Source organism: Fusarium coffeatum, assembly GCF_003316985.1.
Source record: "Fusarium coffeatum strain FIESC_28 chromosome Unknown BRIP53273_contig_284, whole genome shotgun sequence".
NCBI lineage: Eukaryota > Fungi > Ascomycota > Sordariomycetes > Hypocreales > Nectriaceae > Fusarium > Fusarium coffeatum.
In genome coordinates, this window is record NW_022158075.1 from 103,706 (window position 1) to 124,392 (window position 20,687).

The 20,687-nt window shown below is 48.6% G+C and overlaps 5 protein-coding genes across 5 annotated transcripts; 2 read left to right on the forward strand and 3 right to left on the reverse strand.

Moving 5' to 3' along the window:
• Nucleotides 1–35: 35 nt before the first annotated feature.
• On the reverse strand, nucleotides 36–1,695 carry FIESC28_10096 (uncharacterized protein; the record flags this gene model as incomplete). Its single annotated transcript, XM_031164231.1, has 3 exons — nucleotides 36–1,203; nucleotides 1,253–1,311; nucleotides 1,360–1,695. The coding sequence occupies 3 exons, from the start codon at nucleotides 1,693–1,695 to the stop codon at nucleotides 36–38; spliced, it is 1,563 nt and encodes a 520-aa protein (XP_031011716.1).
• A 1,496-nt stretch (nucleotides 1,696–3,191) lies between these two features.
• On the reverse strand, nucleotides 3,192–6,231 carry FIESC28_10097 (uncharacterized protein; the record flags this gene model as incomplete). The annotated part of the gene is made up of 3 exons (XM_031164232.1): nucleotides 3,192–4,887; nucleotides 5,093–5,852; nucleotides 5,925–6,231. The coding sequence occupies 3 exons, from the start codon at nucleotides 6,229–6,231 to the stop codon at nucleotides 3,192–3,194; spliced, it is 2,763 nt and encodes a 920-aa protein (XP_031011717.1).
• Nucleotides 6,232–7,039: 808 nt separating this feature from the next.
• Nucleotides 7,040–9,970, forward strand: FIESC28_10098 (uncharacterized protein; the record flags this gene model as incomplete). The annotated part of the gene is made up of 4 exons (XM_031164233.1): nucleotides 7,040–7,282; nucleotides 7,522–7,811; nucleotides 7,866–8,783; nucleotides 9,004–9,970. 4 exons carry the CDS (start codon nucleotides 7,040–7,042, stop codon nucleotides 9,968–9,970), a joined length of 2,418 nt encoding a protein of 805 aa, XP_031011718.1.
• Nucleotides 9,971–10,048: 78 nt separating this feature from the next.
• On the reverse strand, nucleotides 10,049–14,318 carry FIESC28_10099 (uncharacterized protein; the record flags this gene model as incomplete). Its single annotated transcript, XM_031164234.1, has 14 exons — nucleotides 10,049–10,512; nucleotides 11,134–11,186; nucleotides 11,528–11,849; nucleotides 11,900–12,576; nucleotides 12,624–12,715; nucleotides 12,765–12,791; nucleotides 12,843–12,916; nucleotides 12,963–13,357; nucleotides 13,403–13,471; nucleotides 13,518–13,570; nucleotides 13,646–13,676; nucleotides 13,729–13,987; nucleotides 14,038–14,147; nucleotides 14,194–14,318. 14 exons carry the CDS (start codon nucleotides 14,316–14,318, stop codon nucleotides 10,049–10,051), a joined length of 2,751 nt encoding a protein of 916 aa, XP_031011719.1.
• Nucleotides 14,319–15,950: 1,632 nt separating this feature from the next.
• FIESC28_10100 (uncharacterized protein) lies at nucleotides 15,951–19,453 on the forward strand (the record flags this gene model as incomplete). Its single annotated transcript, XM_031164235.1, has 6 exons — nucleotides 15,951–16,246; nucleotides 16,295–16,749; nucleotides 16,803–17,766; nucleotides 17,819–18,560; nucleotides 18,610–18,978; nucleotides 19,028–19,453. The coding sequence occupies 6 exons, from the start codon at nucleotides 15,951–15,953 to the stop codon at nucleotides 19,451–19,453; spliced, it is 3,252 nt and encodes a 1,083-aa protein (XP_031011720.1).
• Nucleotides 19,454–20,687: the final 1,234 nt, after the last annotated feature.

Below are 20,687 nucleotides of genomic sequence, written 5' to 3' on the forward strand. Positions count from 1 at the left end.
ACTGAAATTTGCTATGCACAGGAATGACCTTTGAATCATCCATCAACTTTGGAGATGACAGGACTTGTAGTCTTTTCCTTCGTCTCCCCAACACTGACTCCATCACACTCAACACTCGCACTCTCCTCATCCTCCCTAACCTCAGTGCGATCATATCCACCATTCTGCAATCCCTGATTCCGTCTCGACCACCAAAGCATGCCCAGTTGTACAAAAACAGACCCAAACGAAAACGCAGTCGTAAGCGGAAATCCAATAGGATACTCCGGCGCATCCGCAACCCTAAAAGCACGAAGAGGAATAGTCGCATGCCCAACATAAACGATCATGACCGTCAGCGCAACCACAATAGCTCTGGCTTCGGGCTCTTTGCGCATTAGTTCGGCGAACCATGCCATCAGTGCTGGACTTCCTGCGTTGACGGCGTATGTCATGAAATAAAATCCCATAACGATCTTATGGTCGGACGGCCAGGCGCAGAGCACACTTAGCATTATACCGAGCATCGTGGCGCAACCGCAACTGATCTGCCATCGCCAGTGTTTCCAGTCTGATAATCCGTTCAGGATTAGGTTGGTGCAGATTTGCATCGCGTAGCCGCCCAGTGGGAGGATGTTGACCTGGTATGTACTGTACATCCTGTTCCCAGCACTATCCTTCAGACTTTCGATATAAAGAACGAAGTAAGAATTCGCTCGATGCGCCCACGCATTCATTGCGAACGCAGCAAGGAAGAAGAAGGTAACAGGATGCGTAATCAACTTCCTCAATTTGCTCTTCAACACATCCGCAGGAATCAACTTTGAAGTCTTGGCTCCAAAATCGCCCATACGCTCCCTCGACAATTCCTTCTCTGCCTCAGTCAACCACTTCGCCCTCGTGTAGGCAGGTGTATCAGGAATGACAAAGAATCCCACAATGCCTTGCGCGATAGTGATGATGCCAGAGACGATAAACAGCCACTGCCAACCAGCTATGCCGTGAGCGCCGTTAAGATTCTTATACAGCGCTGCTTGGAGGGCACCGAGAAACATGGCGCCTGCTACGTCGGAGACATTGAAGCAGGCGATTCGGAGCGCGAGTTCTTTGGGGGTGTACCAGTTGAAGATTAGGGAGACGACTGAGGGCCAGAAGACGGCGGAGAAAAGGCCGAGGAAGAAGCGGAGGGCGTAGATTGTTGTTGCATTTTTGGCTTGGCATGTCCTATATGTGTGAGTTTATATATACCACATATAGGCTAGACTGAACTTACACCAAGACGAAAAGTCCCCAGATAATCTCACAAGTCGGTAGAAAAAGAGACGGTCGAACCTATAAAGTCAGCAACGCCATACCGTTATCAATAATTCCTTCACTCACCCTCGTCTGAGCCAACTGGCCAGGAACAAGTCCAATAGCATATCCGATCGAGAAAAAGGTATTAAACATAACCAACTCATTTCCATATAATCCCAACGCCTCTCTCATACCAGAAACGTAAGCCTGCGTTGTAGCCGATTGATCCATCTCTTTCATAATACCAGCGATGAACGTCCATGTGAGAAGAAGGCAGTCGAGTTTGAGAATTAAGACATGGCGAGGATTGCGAAAATAGGGGATCGCTTTGGAGATGTGTTTGAAGATGCCTGTCTGAGGAGGGTGAGATACCTCGGCTGGAGACACCTGGACTGGCGCTTCGGTGGTGGTGGTTGCCATCTTTACGACTATCTCACATCCAACGAATGGTAGCAATATGTAAACAAAGTCAACCTGTATCCTTTTTCGAAAAACTCAAATAGTCAAGATGAAACAGGAGTTATATACAAGGGCCATCCCACCCCAGTATCTCATACCGGCGATAGCACATCAAGATAGGCATTTAGCGGGCCTGTGAGAGCTCGCGTCATTTGCCGCGCAAACAACGACATTATCCCAAACGGGAAATATCCGTCGGGCCAAGGCCGGACATCTGCATTTAAGCTTAAGTTGTTTATCACGACATTGATACTGTACCATTTCTGATCTGCGCTTATCTGCCGGGGAGATCGCGATAGATTATCTAGATGGGGAAGTTTTATATCTTTTTGCCTTCGAGATGTGGTCTTGCTTGACAATGGGCGTAGAAGCGGGGAAGTTCAAACTTGATAGAAGGTATTGTGTGATATCACGGGGTTTGGATAGATACGATGCATTGTGTAAGAGTCCTAACGAGTTGGGTCTTTTAGACAGGGTCTGTGGATTGCAATGCAAGCCGGGGCAGGATTACAGGATAATATGGCATAACATGGAGTCTTGGTTATCATTTATAAGGCGAAGACTGAGCAGAAGGTTCATCGAGCTGAAAGCCCACCTTTTGAACGGATATCAATATACAAAGTAACAGCGGTAACTAACAATCATCCTCAATATTACATTCTGGTTAAGATGCGCTGCAAGTTTATATTCATGTTATTAGGTGAGTTAAGAAACTTTCCGCCTTTAACCCGTAAGTCTGAAAGGAAGGGTTGGTCTTATAATGCAACATTTAGGAATTTAGATCTAGGAGCATTTAGTTATGAGATACTGTAGAAGCTATTTTCCCAAATGATCAGATTCAATAAAGTCAAACATATTTGAGAATACATCTGGTAGGTCAGTTTATCTCTTGGGTGTTGGGGTTGACTTATACCTTACCTATATCTTATTCTCATTCGAATTTAACTTGAGGGACACCTAGCCTGTCTCCGAACGTATGTACACTGCGATCAATTATCATCTGACTTCACATAAAGCAAAAGATCGTTAATATTGGTTTGTTCATCTGTGTATATCGCAGGACCTGCTCCTCAGAAAAACTCAGTAGACCCTTGAGTCATTGAAATCGAGCGACAGCTAAGATACTGCTGAGTGGCTGCTTGTATATATTACGATTTATAATACGTCCAGAGACAGAGGAATGGACAGTTTCCAGTATCAGATATGTCATCCTGAATGGATAGGCAACAGGGCCTGAGCATTAAAACCTGTTCCTATTTGGTTCCTCCTATGTCCTGGTGTCTCCATGTCCAGCTTTCGATATATTGAATGGAAGTTGCTGTTATGGTCAAATACACCTTATCGAAGCCTTGAGTTCACCCATGCCTGTAGCTTTTCAAGACTCAGGCTGTCCTCTCCTTCCCGTCAGCCGCTTCCACCAGTCGTCTAAATGCGTTGATATAGTCTTATGTTTATCATCATCGATATGTTGATCTAGCTTTGGCGAAGCTGACTCTCCCCACGGGTAGAATGTTTGGATCAGCCCCGCGTGCAATGAGCAATTTAACCATGGCAAGTCTGGGCTTCTTGACAGCATAGTATAGGGCAGTTCTGTTTCCGGAATCCGTTCCATTGATGTCGTGTCCCATTTTTAACAGAAGTTCCACCAACGGAGTACTGCTCAAGGTAACAGCTTGCCGAAGGCCTGTCAAGGCCTGGCAGCAGCACGACTTCGTAAACGTCAAGTCACGATCACCCATCCATCCGTGAAACCAGGTTTCTGCAGTATTGCGGTTGTTGTCTAGAAGCATCTGTGTCTCGCAATCGAGCAGGGCACGGATGGTAGCTAGATCTCGACGAACCACGGCCAGATGCAGAGCAGACCAACCATCGTTGTCTTGCTGCGTGGCAATGCTTGGATCGTATTCCAGGAGGAGTTTAACGACATCCGAATGACCCATGTATGCCGCGTGGTGTAACGCAGTCCAACCGTGACTTGTTAACCCAAGGATCTCCAAGCGACCCAGCTGGAGGGTTAAATTCACAATCGAAGCATGGCCTCCGTTCGCAGCGCAATGCAACGGCGACATGCCGTGAGGGCTGATAGCACAGACTTCAGCACCGCTCTCTCGCAGTAATCTTACAATGTCTAGATGGCCCTGTTCTGCCGCATAATGTATCGCAGACCAACCATCGTCATCACGGCGGTTTGGATCATAACCATTGTCGAGGAGCAGCCTAACAATACCCGTCTCACCAGAAGCTGCCGCTTCCTGCAACTGAGTGCCAGACACGAATCTAACACGTTCGATAATCTTCTCAGCAATCACGATCCTTCCCAATCGGGCTGCCCAGGTCAACGCAGAATCCATATCCGCAGAGGTCGCAGCGATGTCCTCAAACAACAGTCGATTAGTCGCACTTTCTTTTCCAGTAATCACAGCCCAAGAGATTGGTGTAATTCCAGAGTGGTCGATGATATGTGGATCCGCACCGTGATTGACCAAGACTTCTATGCATTGCATCCATTCCATTTCCGCGGCGTAGTGCAGAGCTGTTTGTCCATTTTCGTCCCTGAGATTGACCTTCATACCGCTCTGAACAAGAGCTTCAATTAACTCTGAATCTCCAGACTCCACCGCTTGGCGAAGCTTGGACATCCTCAAATTGTCCTTGTCGTCAAGATTGAGCTTTGTCACGCCGTGACTGATTTGTCCGTCACGGTGATCCACATTGTTTCCTGCAATATCAACATTATCTTTGCTGTCTGGAAAGTCGAATGAATCATCGTCCAGTATACTACACATTGATGCACGTGTAATTCCAAATGACCCTGTGGTGACTTCGTCTTCTGGAGGTTGGTCGCTATCGATGTTCTCCACGTTCTCGTCACCGTCAGTTGGTAGCTTCTGCAGTGCAAGTAGAGCAATCTCCTTCATATGACCGGCGACATGTGACTCGAGAGCATCGGTCGAGAAGATAGTACTAGACCCCGCCTTTTCTGCGGGCTGGAAATCGTCTCCATATGGGCATTCTAGCACCTTATCGATGACTGCTCTCCGCGCGGCGTTGCTCAGGGCTGCGATGTACGTTTCAGGCACGCCGTGCTCTTCAATGGAATGCTTTCGGTATGCAATTTCTTCTTCAAATACTATGGGATCGTGAGATGGGGCTCTGCACTTCCAGGTCTGTCCGTGAGCAGTTTCCATGTGATTGGACCAGGCCTTTGATGTTTCGAATGTGAGAGGTTTGATATTGTGGCCGTGATGACATGCTTCCAGACATTGAGAAAAAACACAGATGAAAGGCTCTAGGTCTCCGATGACATGGTTCCTTACTGATATTAGCTGGGATCGCAAGGAATGAACGATTTGCTTACTGCCACAGCGATGACTTTGCGATATTCTTGAACTCTATAATAACACCGCAGTACGGACACTGCTGCGTCGGCGGCAGGGGAGGGAACGACAATTTGTTATTGACGAGGATAGATTTAGCACGAGGCATCTCAGTCTCGGGCTCGGCGTAGAGGGTTGCTACTGCGGTCTGTCGAGCAGTAGTTGCATTGGTTGCTGGCGCCGGAGACGGGGACTGGATCTTGCTGACTGTCAGGGGTTTTGGCAACGGGTTGTCCGCAAATCGTACTTTCGGGTTGCTCTCGGCCACTTTAGCAACTGTAACAGGAGCTGGAATCGGGTTTGGCTTCTGGACATTCAAGTCGATGCGGCGTCGGTGAGAGTGCTGATAATACAGCCGTCGAAGTCGTAGGGCGTTGGCTTCAACCAGAGTGGAGCAGAGGGCCTTCGGAGCCTCCGGAAATCGGAATTCAATATAGCATTTGGTGTAAAGACGCAATTCCTCTATTGCTTTGTTTGCCTCCTCATCGTCCTTGTATAATTCGATCTTCCGTGCTCGGTTAGCTTTGGCAGACTTCCGAATGGCGTTGGATAAACGGAAAAGCCGTGTTATTGTTCCGCCTATTGTCTCGGTTATCTTAAGAAGGTTCCCTTCTTCTGAATCGATGTCACTGTCCGAGTCGTTTGAGTAGTCGTCGCCTGTAACTTCCAAATCACCATGCACCGAGAGACGCCGCCTCTTTCTACTGGGAGTTTGTGGCGGTCGCTGGTCGATTGGTTTCACTGAGTCCGGGCTCTTGTTAGCCTTGCTATTCGATTGAGTCGAATGTGGCATGGGTATCGGGTATCACTCACAGGATAGCAGGGTATCGCAAATAAGATTCAAGAGTTCGTGTACGATATCCGCAGCTGTAGGGCTGAATCGAAGTCTGTAGTCCAAGGAAACGTTGGGCGGGCCGTAAACATCCATATTTGAAGTCCACAAAGAAAACCTTGCCAGCTGGTCGTCCATGATAGTGGGATCTGGTACGCTCTCCGGCATAGTCATATATTTGTTAAGAAGATATTGGCATTGTGCCGCATGCTCTGCAATTGTCGGTCCCGGGTCATCTCGTAGAAAGACATCGTCCATGGGTTCTCCGGAGGGCTGTAGTCCTTCCATGATGAAGTGACGCGATTCAATGCGACGAATCAACGAACTTACAAGTCAGTGGACTCATGTACGGCCATAAGACAGAACTGATAGGGTCCGTTTGACATGTCCGAACTTTTGGCTCTGTTCCCTCCCCGCTCCCCTCAGCATTCTCGTACCGGGGTCTGGCGGAAGTACTGTAGACTCGTTACAGCGATCATATCCCCTGTCTTCGACACAGCCTGACAGGGCTTCGGGCGCTCAAGACCCTGCTAGAGCAGGTCGCTGTAGACTGAGGCAATGTGACCTGATATTGGTTGCATTCGGGTTTAAGTCAGGCAGGATCCTGACTGGTAGCTGAGATTTTGGATTGGGCAGAGTTTGGTATTGGAAGCGACTGAGTATTGCTGTCCTCTTTATTTCGTCAATACCAACACTTTGAGCCGTAACCAACATGTCACGTCACAGGGAATGCTGGGCGCGTCGTATTCGAGATGTCCGAGCCACACATGCGTGAATGATGCAGTCGACTTGTAGTCAACTTGCAGCTACGCAAGATTCTGATTTGGTCCAGGTAAGCGCTGCTCTCAGAAGGATGCGAATGGATGTGCGCTTGTAGAAAGCGCCAATTCTGTAGAGGACAATTTGACCGCTATGACAATGGATCCTATCTGGCTGGGGGAATGGGTACATACCCCTGCAGTGTTTCAAGCAGTGCGCGATTGCGCATAATTACTGATATGATCAGTGGTCACAAGCCCTGCCGCCAATTGACTCATGTTCCTGTGGACAAGCAACCCGGAGGGACCGTTAAAGTCTTCAGCTTTGATGTACGACAATGGGTGACGACGATGATCCCCGAGGCTTTTTCCAATCCGTGCTTGGAATATTTACTCGGATCCGGCCACAGAAGTCAGCAAAGCCTCAGTCACTGAAAACACGGCGACAAGAGGCTTGGTTACGTGCAGATGCATTTTCGCAACAGGATGATCTTGACGGAGCGGACCCAGAAAGCGTCGAAAGGACTTTGCGTGCATGCGAACGCTATGTCCAAGACGACTATGACCAGGAGATAGACTCTGTTAGTATTTTTCTTATACAAGAAACTCCATGTCCCCGATCCCTCGGCCCCTCAGTCCCCATCTACTAACGAGACATGTAAAGAATTCCCGACAACCTGGACTTGAGCGGTATCCAGGACTTTGCCACATGGTTAACAATCCAACGGCCGATCCGTATGCCGAGCCTCGAACATCTACCCATCGAAGAAAAAGACAACGACGATGCGATGATATATTGGATACATTCGGAAATTTGCAGCAAGAAAGCAAGAGGCGTCAAGTTCCATATCGTCAAGAGTCAAGCCATGAGCCCAGCTCCCAAGACCCCGATGCCGACTTTGCAATGCTGATGAGGCGGCATTTGATGACCTTGGACGACGCATTGCGAATGCATTGGGTTTGTGTTTGCCAAAAGTGCTCGGGCCTGACTGTGGGACTATCACTGCCGCGACACACAAGGGGTCTCGAGGCTGAGGCCAGCTTCGAAGTCTTCTTTGGCGTGCGGTCCGTACCAGCTACTACATTACAAGAAGGCAAAATCACCGTCAAGTAAGCCACCGAAGGCTTCTATGCGTCTTGTTCTTACTAAAACCTCCCACACAGAGACTTACGCAATAGCACATCCAGGTGTGCATCTGAGCCCATACTTAGCCATCCACCTGAATTTGCTCATATATGCCGGAGCATCACAGAGTCCCTCGGTCAGCGAAACTGCCTACACTTGGCTCTGGAGAATGGAATATTCCAGCGCCTTCGACCGCAACTGAAAAGCTTTGGCAGTGACCGAGTATCTCGAACGATACCCTTGTTAGCATTGTTCAATCGCCAAAAAGAATTACTTCGTGGTGAATCGGTACTGCCACTGAAGGGGAAGCGGATTTTGGCTCTTACTCTGGCCTCGGCACTCCTCCAATTCTTGGAGACACCCTGGTTACAGTTCTCCTTCGATCATTCGAAAATCCAGTTCTTCGAGCCAATGAAGGATGGAGAGCTCCCTGATATCACAAAACCTTTCCTGTCTCTGGAGCATGTTCCGACTGTCTCAGCTCGCACTACACATACTTCAGAAGGCTCTGATTCTCTGAAACATATCGTTCATCCAAATGCCAGTGTGCTAGCCCTGGGTATACTCCTATGCGAACTTCACTACTGCATACCCGTGGAGCTAATGTCGAAGCGTTCAAATGCTGAAAAAGGCGTCAATGACGATATGTATACCTGTCTCGATAAACTTGAAGATTTGGAAGATGACGCTGGCGTTGACTACTACCTCGCTACAAAAGCATGCCTTACTGGTGATTACTATCCTACTGGAGAATGCGCAGGTTTTGAGGATGTTAGTGTTCAACGACTCTTCTATCAAAATGTTGTCAAACGACTAGAGGCCGTCGTATCCAAGTCATGGGGCATTCGATTGGACAACCTGGGCTCGTTTGACTCCCGGCAAAATACCTCTTGCTGGGGCTCCATCGGCCGGGAGGTTGTCCGACTACATACGAGCGAAGTTTCAAGGGCCAGTCCGTATCGCTCAATATCTAACACAATACCGACGAGCTATCCAACCCTACAGTCAGAAGCTTATTCATTAGCGAAACCTTCTTCGGCATGTCAAATTCAAGGACATTGCAATCCACCATCAAAGACGAGCTTGGCCTTTTTTGATGCAAGTCATCAGATGGGTTCTGAAAAAGAGTAAAGTGTATACCATCTGTTACAAGACTTATCACTAATAATCTATCAGAAGCCCACTTTCAGAACGATCGATGGAAAATCTACTTTCCTCTATCTATCAATTTGTAGATCTTGATGTCGACCACGTCGAGCCAGTACGAATAGCAATTTTGGATTCGGGACTGGATAACGAAAACCCATTCCTTTTCGAAGACCAGCAATTGCCGAAGCCGAGAGTCAAGGAAGTGAGGAGTTTCATTAACGGAACAGAGCCACACGAAGTGCGAGACGAAATCGGACACGGCACTCATGCTTTGGGACTTCTGCTCAAAGTGGCACCATGCGCAGAGATATATGTCGCTAGAATTGCGCGAGGGGAAACTCTGGATTCGAATACTTACGATGATATTGCAAACGCAATCAATTACTCTGTCGAACAATGGGATGCAGACATTATATCGATGTCATTCGGGATTCGAGAACAGCACGAGGGAATGAGCCGAGCTATATCAAATGCCTTGAGCAAGCGGACGCTTTTGTTCGCGGCTGCGTCGAACGATGGAGCAAATCTTTCCAGAGCCTTCCCAGCAAAATGTCGCGGCGTTTTCTGTATTCACTCGACCGATGGAAATGGTAACCCTTCGTCTTTCAACCCAACGGCTAGTGAAACAGACGTCAACTTTAGTCTTCTTGGAGAGAGAGTCTCCTCTCGCTGGCCGGCTGGTATGAATGGACACGATCAGAGCGTCAACGTTATGTCAGGGACCTCGGTTGCAACACCCATCGAGGCAGCATTGGCCGCATCGGTCCTATCATTTGTTCGGCAGCAGGATCAAAACGTTGCTGTGGAAAGTGATCGCCTGGGGCCGTGGTTAAAGATTGACAGCTCTATGGATGCAGTCTTCAAGGAGATGGCCGCAAAGCGAGGGGCGGGTTACGACTGTATCACGCCTGACATACTCTTTACTAAGGGCTCAACGAGGGAATTTGTTTATGCAAGAATTGAACATATCAAAAAGAACATTTATAGACATTGATAGAAACCTCAATTAAGCAAAAAACCTTCTATTAACGACTGGGGCTTCCTACTGAAGCCATGTAATATAGTGAATTCTTTAAGCTCGAACACAATAGACGTCCCCATGCCCAGTTTCATCGAGAGCAAGCTCAGAAGTCTCAAGTTCAGCTCCATCCACTTCTTCAACCAACACACATTCATCATCATCCTTCTTTCCACCAAATTTCATCAAAGCGCCCTCAGTATACTCCTCAAGCTTGACTCTCCGCCCAAACCTCAACCTCTTCACAGAGAACGCAAAGACGAACTCAGACTCACGATTGGACTCCGTTGTATCACCATTCGTGCGAGTCCAATGACCTTTCGGGCCAAAGGTTGTGCCCAGGGATGGAATGTCGACACCAATATTACCTTTGACCGTAGTTGTTTGTGACGTAGAGTATTTGATCTGGGCACCCTTGACGATCTTGAGGCCCGTGACCATGAAGAGCTCATTCACGAGCTTGAGCTTCTGTCTGAGTTCTCTCAGCCAATTCTGCACAGCCGGTGCCTTGATAGCCTCTTCCACATACGCCTATGTCGGTTCGAATGCCAGAGTCGTCAATTTGTCAAAGGCGAACGTGCTTTCTGTTCTGTTGCTGTGCTCAAAGTCCGCCTCTGGGCCGAGTGATAGTCCACCGGTAGCCACTTGCAAGAACTGTGCGTAGACACCAAGAGACTGCCCTCTCTCATCTGAAACAGTCTTCTTCCAATCTGTTTCCTCGGACGGCGGAAATGTATCGGTCACGGGAACAATACTGCCTCTGTTCATAGGGTATTGTGGTGCTGACGTAGAGCGGATGATTGACCCGAGGCATAATGTGCCTGTTGGTGGTGGAGGAATAATATTGGATGTCGGGCAAAGGAAATATGTCTTGGTGAATGACATCTTTGAAATGAAAGGTGAAGCCGAGTTTCTCTGGGACTGAACTGAGTTGTCGAGTGACAAGATTAAGACTGTCGAGCAAGAGACTCGATTTCTGGTAGGCGCGTTACAACGAATCAAGATATGCCACATCAAGGAAATCTGTCACTTCTGCCTGGCCCAATCCCTGATAGAAGCAATAGCACTCTTTTGTGTCTCTGTGCTTGCATTGTTTGGAACCAACCGTCCACTGCAGGGCGGGGATGCCAGGCGCTTACCTGCATTATCCGCTGGGTCCAACTCCACTACGACAATACCCTGGCAGGCTGTACTGTAGGCTGTAAGAGATGGGGGTGTTGATCTAGAACAGTCTTCTCTAACTCGGCTGTAATGGCTCAGCCGACTGTAATCCCAACGGTTGAAGGTCTCGCTAGGTGCAGGTCACTAAACCTCATCACTATTCATGTTTACTGAGACCAAGAATTACACACGGCGCAAATTTGCGACTATGTAGTTTGTAGTAAATTTAAGAAGAATCCTTCTTTCAAGAGAAAGGTTTTTGATATGACAAACGAAAGTAATTGTAACAAAGGAAAGAAGTTAAATTTGAACCCCCAATCCCCTTCCATCTGTTAGGCTGTAGATGCGGATAGCTTGAGTCCACTGACTTACAGAGCAATATCAGGGTTGAACTCCAAAGCCATCCAAACATCAAGGTTAGGTCCACTGCCAGCCTGCCACTTGTGGTAAGGGTACGAAACAGCATTCTCCTTGTTTCGCACAGCATTGCCATACGAATCACGGTACCACATTCCACCATGCTCATAGAGACGTGGGAGCGCGACATGGTCGAAGTCCTTCTCGCTGGTAGCCTTGGTCTTGCCATCCTTGAGACGAGACATGCCACCGTTGCCAGTACCAGGAGAAAGACAGATGTGAATCTCCTCGAAGATATCGCCGGAGTGGTTGTGTACGCCACAGTCAACGTTGGTGCCTGCCATGGATGTTAGTGAGATGATGTTATGAAGGGATGGGTAGACTTACCAGCTGTCCAGAACTGCATGTGTGCAATCTCAGTCTTATCATCCGCGAAACGGAAGTGGAAACCAGTCATGTTCCAGAAATCCTTGCCCTTGAAGGCCCCTCCGAACCAAAGATCCTCGACCTTCTTGAACTTGAGAGCCTCGAGACCAAGACCGAGCTTGTTAAGTTCAAAGGTGGTCTTAACAGGGACATCTTCGGTCTTGGCCCACTCGCCGTCCTGGCCGGTAGGGACAAGACGAAGAACGATAGCACCGTTATCACCGGCGTTGAAAGTGGAGTCTTTGCTGGTAACGGGTGTAATGGCAGGGAAGCCCGAGTTACCCAGTGGTTTGCGAGTATCATCTCCGTTATGGATCGAGCCGTACAGAACCTTAATACCGTCTTCCTTCTGAAGCTGAATCTTCCCACCTTTGGGGTGAAGTTCGATGCTGATAGCGTAGTTGGCCACCTCGATGAGCGGAAGCTTTTGCGATTGCTGGACTTCATGAGGTCGAGCAAGGTACACAAGACCCTCGTTATCCCAAGCAGTGGGAACGATAGGAGCTTGGGTTGGAGTCTCGGAGGCGTACACGGTTTTGTTGAGGTGAAGAGTTGTTACGGGCTTGGGCTCTTCGTAGTACTGCTTGACATTGTAGCCGATGGAGACGAGGTCGAGTTTGCCGGCGCCGCCGAAGTTGCTGGGGTTTGTTAGTGGAGTCTTGGTGACGGGATGTTGGGGACTTACCCGATAGCAATACGGGCGGAGGATTCGTCGGCGATGCGCCATTTGGCGAAGATACCCTTTTCGAGATCGATGGGCTTGTAGTACATGATGCCCTAGACTAGTCAGATTGTAGTTCACAAGAGGAATTGGGAGTGTACCTACCTTCAGTGGGTGAGGACCCTGGGCAGGCTGGACGATTTGTCAGTATAGTCTCGTGGCTTCGACCGAGGGATTACTTACAGGTATAGATTCGTCCTTATCATCGCGATCAAGAGGCCCAAAGAGCGCAAGCAGGAACTCATCGTTACCATCGCCTACCATGGTTAGCACAATCCCTCTTGGTCCTTCGCTTCAACTCACCATCAAAGTCAGCACAAACAATGTAATGACCCGGTCCATCACCCCTCTTAAGTCTCTGGTTAGGCGTTCCATAAGTATCAAGCACATGCCTCTTCCACTCGACATTCTTAAGACCACGGTTGGTCTTGGTGTAAACACACGCCGAAATTCCATGGAAAGGATCTAAAGTGGCAATGTAAGCGAAAGGATCATCACCGAACTTGCCAACGTCCGCGCAGCCAGATCCCCAGTGGTCGCCGGAGCCGGGGGACAGAGAGTTGGGGAGTTGGCGGGGCTCTTTCGGTTCGCCGATGCCGATTATGTCGCGCTTCCAGACGTTGTCTTCGTAGTGGAGCCAGGTTGTTCCTTCGCGGGAGGAGATGATCATTGAGTCGAGACCGTCTGGGCCGTCGAACCTGACATTGTTAGTGGTTGTGTGGCTTGTGGGATGGGGGATTTACTTCTTTTGGGTTACTTCGTGGATGACGGTGAAGTGCTCGTCGTCGATGATGCTTCGGGGCCACTCGGTACTAAACAGTCAGCTTGAGTAAGCTCTTTGGAGGTATAGTATCTTACGCGTCGAAAACGTTCTCAGGTGCCTGGAATCGGATGATAGGGATAGGAGTAACCTAACTCGGGTCAGCAACACCGTTATCGACTCATGGCCAGAATTGGAGACTTGCCTTATCAGCCTCACCACGAACAACAGAAGCAGCAACCACCTCAAGGAACGACCTATCCACATTAGCCTACAGGCACAACACCACTCATCCTCAGATACACTTACTTCTGAGTAAAGTAACCAGCCTTCATACGATGCATAGCAGGCCATCGTCCAATCTTCCTCTCCTTCCACTTCCCATCACCAAGCTTATCACGACCAGGGTTCTCAAGCCAAGTGACCCAACCGCCCGCCATATCACACTTGAGCATGAAAGGGCCGTAGGTATGGCAGATGATGAGATCCATGAGGCCATTCTTGGTGATGTCACAGGCTACGACGGCGACGGGGCTATCGAACTTGCCGATGAGATGCTTGGTCCATGCTGAATACTTAGCAAGAAGGTAGAGGTGGGAAAGTGGAAGGGAAACTTACGCTGAGTTACCTCGGGGTTGTGATACCCGTTGGTACCAGCTTTCTCAGAAGCGGCGTGGACGGCGATGGGGTTGTCGATGAATTCGATCTCGCCGGAGACCAAGCCGGAACTAGGATATTGTGAGCTGGATATTTGAACGGGAAGAGAGGACTTACGTGATGATACCGGGAACGGGGTCTTCCTTGTCAAAGTGAAAGGTCTCAACCCAGTAGCCGTCTGAGCGCTTGTCTTCGATGATGTTAGAACCGAAGGAAGGCTCAGCGATGGTGGGAGGAGACATGATAACGATCTTGTAAGTTGTAGTGTTAAATGAATGAATGAATGAATGAATGTGATGTTTGATGAAGATATATAGAGATGCTGTGGTGAAGATATTTATACAGGTTACTCGCCTTCAATTACCACCAAAGATCACATGTAAGATATCCATCGAAGTCCAAGCTGCGTCTCGTCGTCCTGGCAGACAGCTCACTACATTTGCAACTATCTCAAATGAAGTCTTTGTCTTCTCAGCCGCACTGCAAAGAGTAACGACCTGATCGTGGAGAAACGCTTGCATGCCAAAATCCTGAAACCACCATCAGCCAAAATACCATATGAGGTAGAGCATCGCCAGTCTGAGCCCATGACATGGTACCGGATACATCGCTGATTGGTTGTCAATGTACTCAATGTTTCGCGGTCGCGGAGCATTTCTTCACTTCCCACCAGTTCGTCTCAGATCCCCTCTTTTGCAGAATGTCGCTATGACCATGGCGTTACTCCTAGCCTTCCGGAACATTTATTTTTATTGCAGAACACGAAAGGGTCCCTTGAAGATCTTCAGCCGCAACCCTACCTGGATTAGGATACTGTGCTACCAAGCGCTGACAGTCCGATACCGAAGACCCTGAGACATGTCAGACCAATCGGAGGGAAAGCTTGGCTTGAAGATGTGTCTGAGGGCCTCGGTTTCGAGACTTTGAGGCTTAGTGGAAATGACATATCCCTTTGCTTCTGGCTCAGTTCTTTCCGGTTTCGCCGTTGACACCCAGTATGGTAACGCTTCAACGTAAGAACCGGCAGTGCGGTATGCGCCACGGTACGAGCCGACATTAGCTCGTGAAATTAGTGCGACAATTCTGAAGGGTCCAACAGCGAAGAAAGTATCCCTTTGTGATCTGTTTTGAGCCCGATGCCCGAGCGGGATGTGAATGGTCGTCAATTGAGCTAGATTCCATTTACCTTGGATTGCAGGTAGCTTATGTTCGCTGAGCATCCTTCCGGTATCATATACACGCCTGCACCTGTTGTCTCTTGGTCTGAAGAAAATTGACGTTTCTGAGACCTGCATCGGTATTTGTCTCAACGCGGTACGGGTCACAAACAGTCACATACCAACGCACCTTCAGCTCTCGAAGCAGAGACATCAAATGTATTCATAGCAACATCCGAAGTCATTTTCCTCTCAAAATAATCAGATATTAAAACATCTTCCCTCGGTGAATCCCCCACGTCAATCCCAACTTGGTGAGTGAGTGCTTCTGTCTTTCAGAAATGAGTGAGTGCCTACAATTCCTCACTTCCCTTTCCAGCAACTCCGCTTATACGCCGCCAACTACAACCCCTCCCTGCAAAAACTCGTAATTCTTAGCGTGCGATGCATTCAGCTTCCTCCATCCGGCAGTTTCACGTCCATTAATCAATAATGTTAGTCACTTCATTACCTGAAATCCACAGCTGCATATGTAAGTGAGACGAACCACAGCAACATCAATCAGAAGTACAGAATTAGTTACACGACATGGTAAGCTGAACAACCCAAACATTCTTGCATCAAGTATTAATACAGACCTTTCTTCTCTCAATATTCATGTTCTTCATCACTCACTCACACTCACTTATCTATTTACTTACTTGAACTACCTTCATCATGGGTTGGGCAGAAGACGTCAAGATTCGCGATCCCTACAATTTTGTCAAATCCGATGACTTCTTCCAAAGCATTGACAATGGCTCTACCAAGATCAATCGTCCCAAATCAATCAGCTTCAAGGAAAGTGATCAGCTTATGAGCGATGGAACTAAGAATCCTGCTTGTAGCCACGGCCGCGTCTTTCGCTTCAACGATAATTCACTTCTGTTGATTCAATTCGTTCGTCCCAAGGTTTGGCAGATCCGATTTGATCCGCATAATGAGAAGAGTGAGGACTTTACCGATTTCAACACGTAAGTTATTTACCTGATTGAGAAGTGGTACTGGGCTAATGGCGGTAGTCGAACTATTATCAAGGATACCCTTAGCTCGCTTATCAAGACCCTCGATGGTCTCGAGAAGGTGTCCTGGGACGTTGAAGTCCTCGAAGACCCGCAATACATCGTCTTCCAATCCGTGCTCAACCCCAACACTCCCAATCGTCAGGTCCAGCTTCAGATCTACATCCAGCGCGACCCTTTCCAGATCACCGTCGTTCGTGTCCTCGAAAGTCAGCCACCTGCCGAGAAGCTGCCTCAGCTCCAAAAGAAGGCTATCCATGCCGACAAGATCGACTTGCATGAGACAAAGGGTGCCCAGGCGGCCATCATTTGGAAGACTCGACCCAAGGGATTGATGTACACTGAGCGTGCGACTGTCTTTGCAGTCGAGAAATCTGTTACTGCGGACTTTATGGGTTTTGGTGAGCAGGGTGGTAAGCATCTGTTCAAGAAGAAGACGTACATGAACTATTTCAGTAAGTCACACACCGATTAATGACCTGTATTCAGAAGATGCTGACTATTGCAGACTTCGACAACATGCGATACCAGAACGTCTACGGTAAAGGCCCTCTCGATGACCGTGAGCCTCTGTACCACTCCGAACCCTTCTGGATCGAAGTCGACTCCCACCCAGGCTACCGCTCTCAAGTCTCCACCTTCATCGACAACTACTCGCATATCTGCGTCGACGTAGGCGTCAAAGATGCCGGCGCAATTCGCGTGGCAACTCGCTTCAACGCCTTCCGCGCCATCATGGTCGCTGGAGACAGCATGCAAGATCTCGTCTCAACCTACACTTCCATCGTCGGAAAGCCGCGTCTCAAGCCAAGATACGTCCTTGGCTACCACCAAGCGTGCTACGGCTACGACAGCCAGGAGTCTGTTCTTGAGTCTGTTGCTGAGTACCGCAAGCATGACTTTCCTATTGATGGTATGCATATCGATGTTGATATGCAAGATGATTATCGCACTTTCACTATTGACAAGCGTGATAACCATTTCCCTGATCCTGTCAAGATGTTCAAGACTCTTCGTGAGCAGGGTGTCAAGTGCAGTACCAATATTACACCGTACATCAGCTCCATGCCCAGCGACAGTTACAAGACTCTCAATGAGGGTCTTGAGAAGGGCCATTTCATCAAGGATGATCGCGATCTTGATCCTACGGCTCCTAACTATTGGGACCACCGTTATGTGGGCTGGTCTGTCGGAAACCAGATCTTCTTCGATCCCAACACGAAGAAGCCTGAATACTACCAGCCGGATGAGTCCAAGTTTGTGGATACCTTCAACACTCAAAAGCCTTTTCACGGTGGCGTTTACTATGGTTGGGGAAATGGTCATCCTGGACACTATCCCAACTTGAACAACAAGGAGGTTCGCAAGTGGTGGGGAGAGCAGTATAAGTATCTGTTTGAGTGTGGTCTGGACTTTGTCTGGCAGGATATGACTGGTCCATGTATTGCTGAAGAGTATGGGGATATGAAAGGGTAAGTCGCCACCACTCTCACTCTCGCTCATTGCCAATAATAATGTGTCTAGTCTTCCTTTCCGTCTCAACCTCGACTCGGACGGCTGGTCCAAAGATGCGGACAAGTCAATCCGTAAAAAGGCCATCGAGATCTGGTCCCTCTACAGCTACAACCTTCACAAAGCAACATACCACGGCCTGAATAACATCCATAATATCTCCGACAGCCTCGAATGGCGTAAGGACCGTCGCAACTTCATCATCGGACGCGGTTCTTTCGTGGGCAGCCATCGCTACGCAGGTCTCTGGACCGGCGACAACGCGTCTACATGGGAATTCCTCGACATCTCGGTCGCCCAAGTGCTCGCCCTCGGAATGTCGGGTATCACCATCTCAGGCCAGGATGTTGGCGGTTTTGAGTTTGTCCCGAATGAACGTGACTTTGTCAACCCCGAGTTGCTCATTCGTTGGTATTCTGCTTACTCGCTTCTGCCGTGGTTCCGAAACCACTACACTAAGCGACGTGACTGGATCGATGGACCCAGGAAGGGGACTATGAGGAAGGATGGTAAGCTGTTCCAGGAGCCTTATGCTTATCAGAAGCATTATGAGCAGAATGGTTGGAAGTATCAAGGTCGTGAGAATATGCTTTACAGGGCAGTTCTTCCTGTTTGCAAGTACTTGATTAGACTCCGATACAGTCTCATGCAGCTCATGTATGATGCTATGTTTGAGAACATGATTACTGGTCTGCCCATCGCCAGAGCGATGGTCATCACCGATGATATCGACCGTAGTCTCTTCAACGCCGATGTAAGTGCCCCGTCACTATACCCATACTCAACTAACTCTTGCTCTTTAGAACCAATGGTACACTCGCAGCCAGTACATGGTCCGCAACGACCTCCTCGTCGCTCCAGCGCTCATGGAGGAATCCAAGCGCGCTACTCGCAAGCTCTACCTCCCCTACCCCGACAAGTGGTTCCCCATGAACCTTCGACCCGACGATCTCGGTGTTCCTCTCAACAAGGCCGCCAACGGAGGAGACCACATCGAGTACGACTGCCGCATCAGCGCTGATGATGCTCAAATCCCTTACATCACTCCTATGTACATCCGAGAAGGTGGTATTATTCCCAAGATCGCTGTTCGAAACTACATTCCCGATCCTTCTCTTCCTGCTCAGGATCCTAACCCTATTACTCTTCACGTCTACCCTGGAAAGGACAACGTAAGTATCTTCTGAGCTTCTAGTATAGGAATGGTGACTAACTGATTAGGACTACGAAATGTTCCTCGATGACGGTATCTCTCGCGACTCAGCCCCTATCGACGGTCACAGACCCAAGGTCAACGGCAAAGCCACCGACGAAAAGGCCGCCAACAAGTACTGCAAGGTCCTGATCACTCAACGATCTGCACCTATGAACGATGCCACCGGCGTCAAGTACATGCGCAGCATCGAAATCAAGGCCCCCTTCAACGGCTTCGGCGATCTTTCTCGAATCGTCGGCAAGGAGTACACTATCGCTCTCTGGCACGAACCTACTGTCGACATCAACACTCCTCAGGTCAAATCTGAGAACAGAGCTGTTACTTCGCGAACTGATGCTAATGCGAGAGTTACTCTTGTTACCCTGCCTGTCGATCTTGCGCATACTGAGAAGGGTGTTGCTTTCAGCTTGACTTATGCTGAGATGCCGTGAGGTATATGTGGTGGATTTCTTTTGTAATATTCCATTCTCCCTGACTTTTGGATGTTTTCTCGGATAATGGTTTTGTGTGACTAATTGCACGGAGGAAACTTAATAATAAACCCAAATTGTCGTTGCGCTTGGTGCGATGCACCTTCGTAGAGGTGACTGTTACGGATGGAGGCTCAACCTGCGAGTTTTCACTGGGCTCGTTTGTCTGTATGCTTTAAATGGTTTCCGTCTTGAGAAAACTTAAATGATGTATGGAGGGAGGCCGTTGTGCGTGATGAGCTGTTGTCGTAGTCGATGTTGTATGGAAGAAAGTGAAAACCCCGGAAAGCATTGAGTCTTACGTTCACCTTGAACCATTTTTTCTACCGGGGTAGAGGATCTAGGCAAGGTGAGAAAAAACTCTCTTGTGGAAACACCAGAGTCATAGTGCTTCCAACTTATAGTTCATTGGAAGCAACGTTTTCCTAATTGCCAGTGGGTTTAAACTTCCCGCTATGCAGTTATGAAGCTTAACACAACGGCATTAGTGAGGCAATATGAAGTCGAATAGAAAGTCAATCAAAACCCCAAAGTAAATCCACGATCTCGTCTTCTCTGTGTAGTATAAATACAAATCAACCTGCTCATCTTTCCCTTTCCATTTCACTTCTTTTCCCATTCATTCTACATCTCTCAGTTCAGAGTCGCTTTCATCCAGGCCTCATTTATATTCCAAACTTCTTACCACCTGCAAAGGTATAAAGCCTTGACAAGATGGAATACACCCACTTTGAAGTCGTGACCACAGCGTCATTCACCAGAGTGACGATAACCATAACCCCAAGCATGACCGCCACATCACCTGCCCCCAATCATCGGCCCGATCTCGAACATCGACAGAAGGACAATCCCAAACATACGAGATCTCTCAAACCTACCCATCCACTCCACAAGCTCTCACCAGAGCTCAAGATGTGTATCTTTGACCATCTTGACCCTATCGACAGCACAGCCCTCGGCCTGTCATCTCGACATATGTACCGCACTTACCGCCGCAGATTCCCCAACCCTCTCCTCCTCGGCCACATAGGAGAAGGCGTTTGGGCACTCGATTGGAACGATCGGGTTCCTGAATCTGGACCAAATTCACGTCGCCCATTATGCTGGAAGTGTGGCACGTGCCCTTGTAGGCTGCATCGCCATATTCAAGATCTTGTTGGTCGTGATGCTCTCAATAGGCAAAACAGACGGCGGT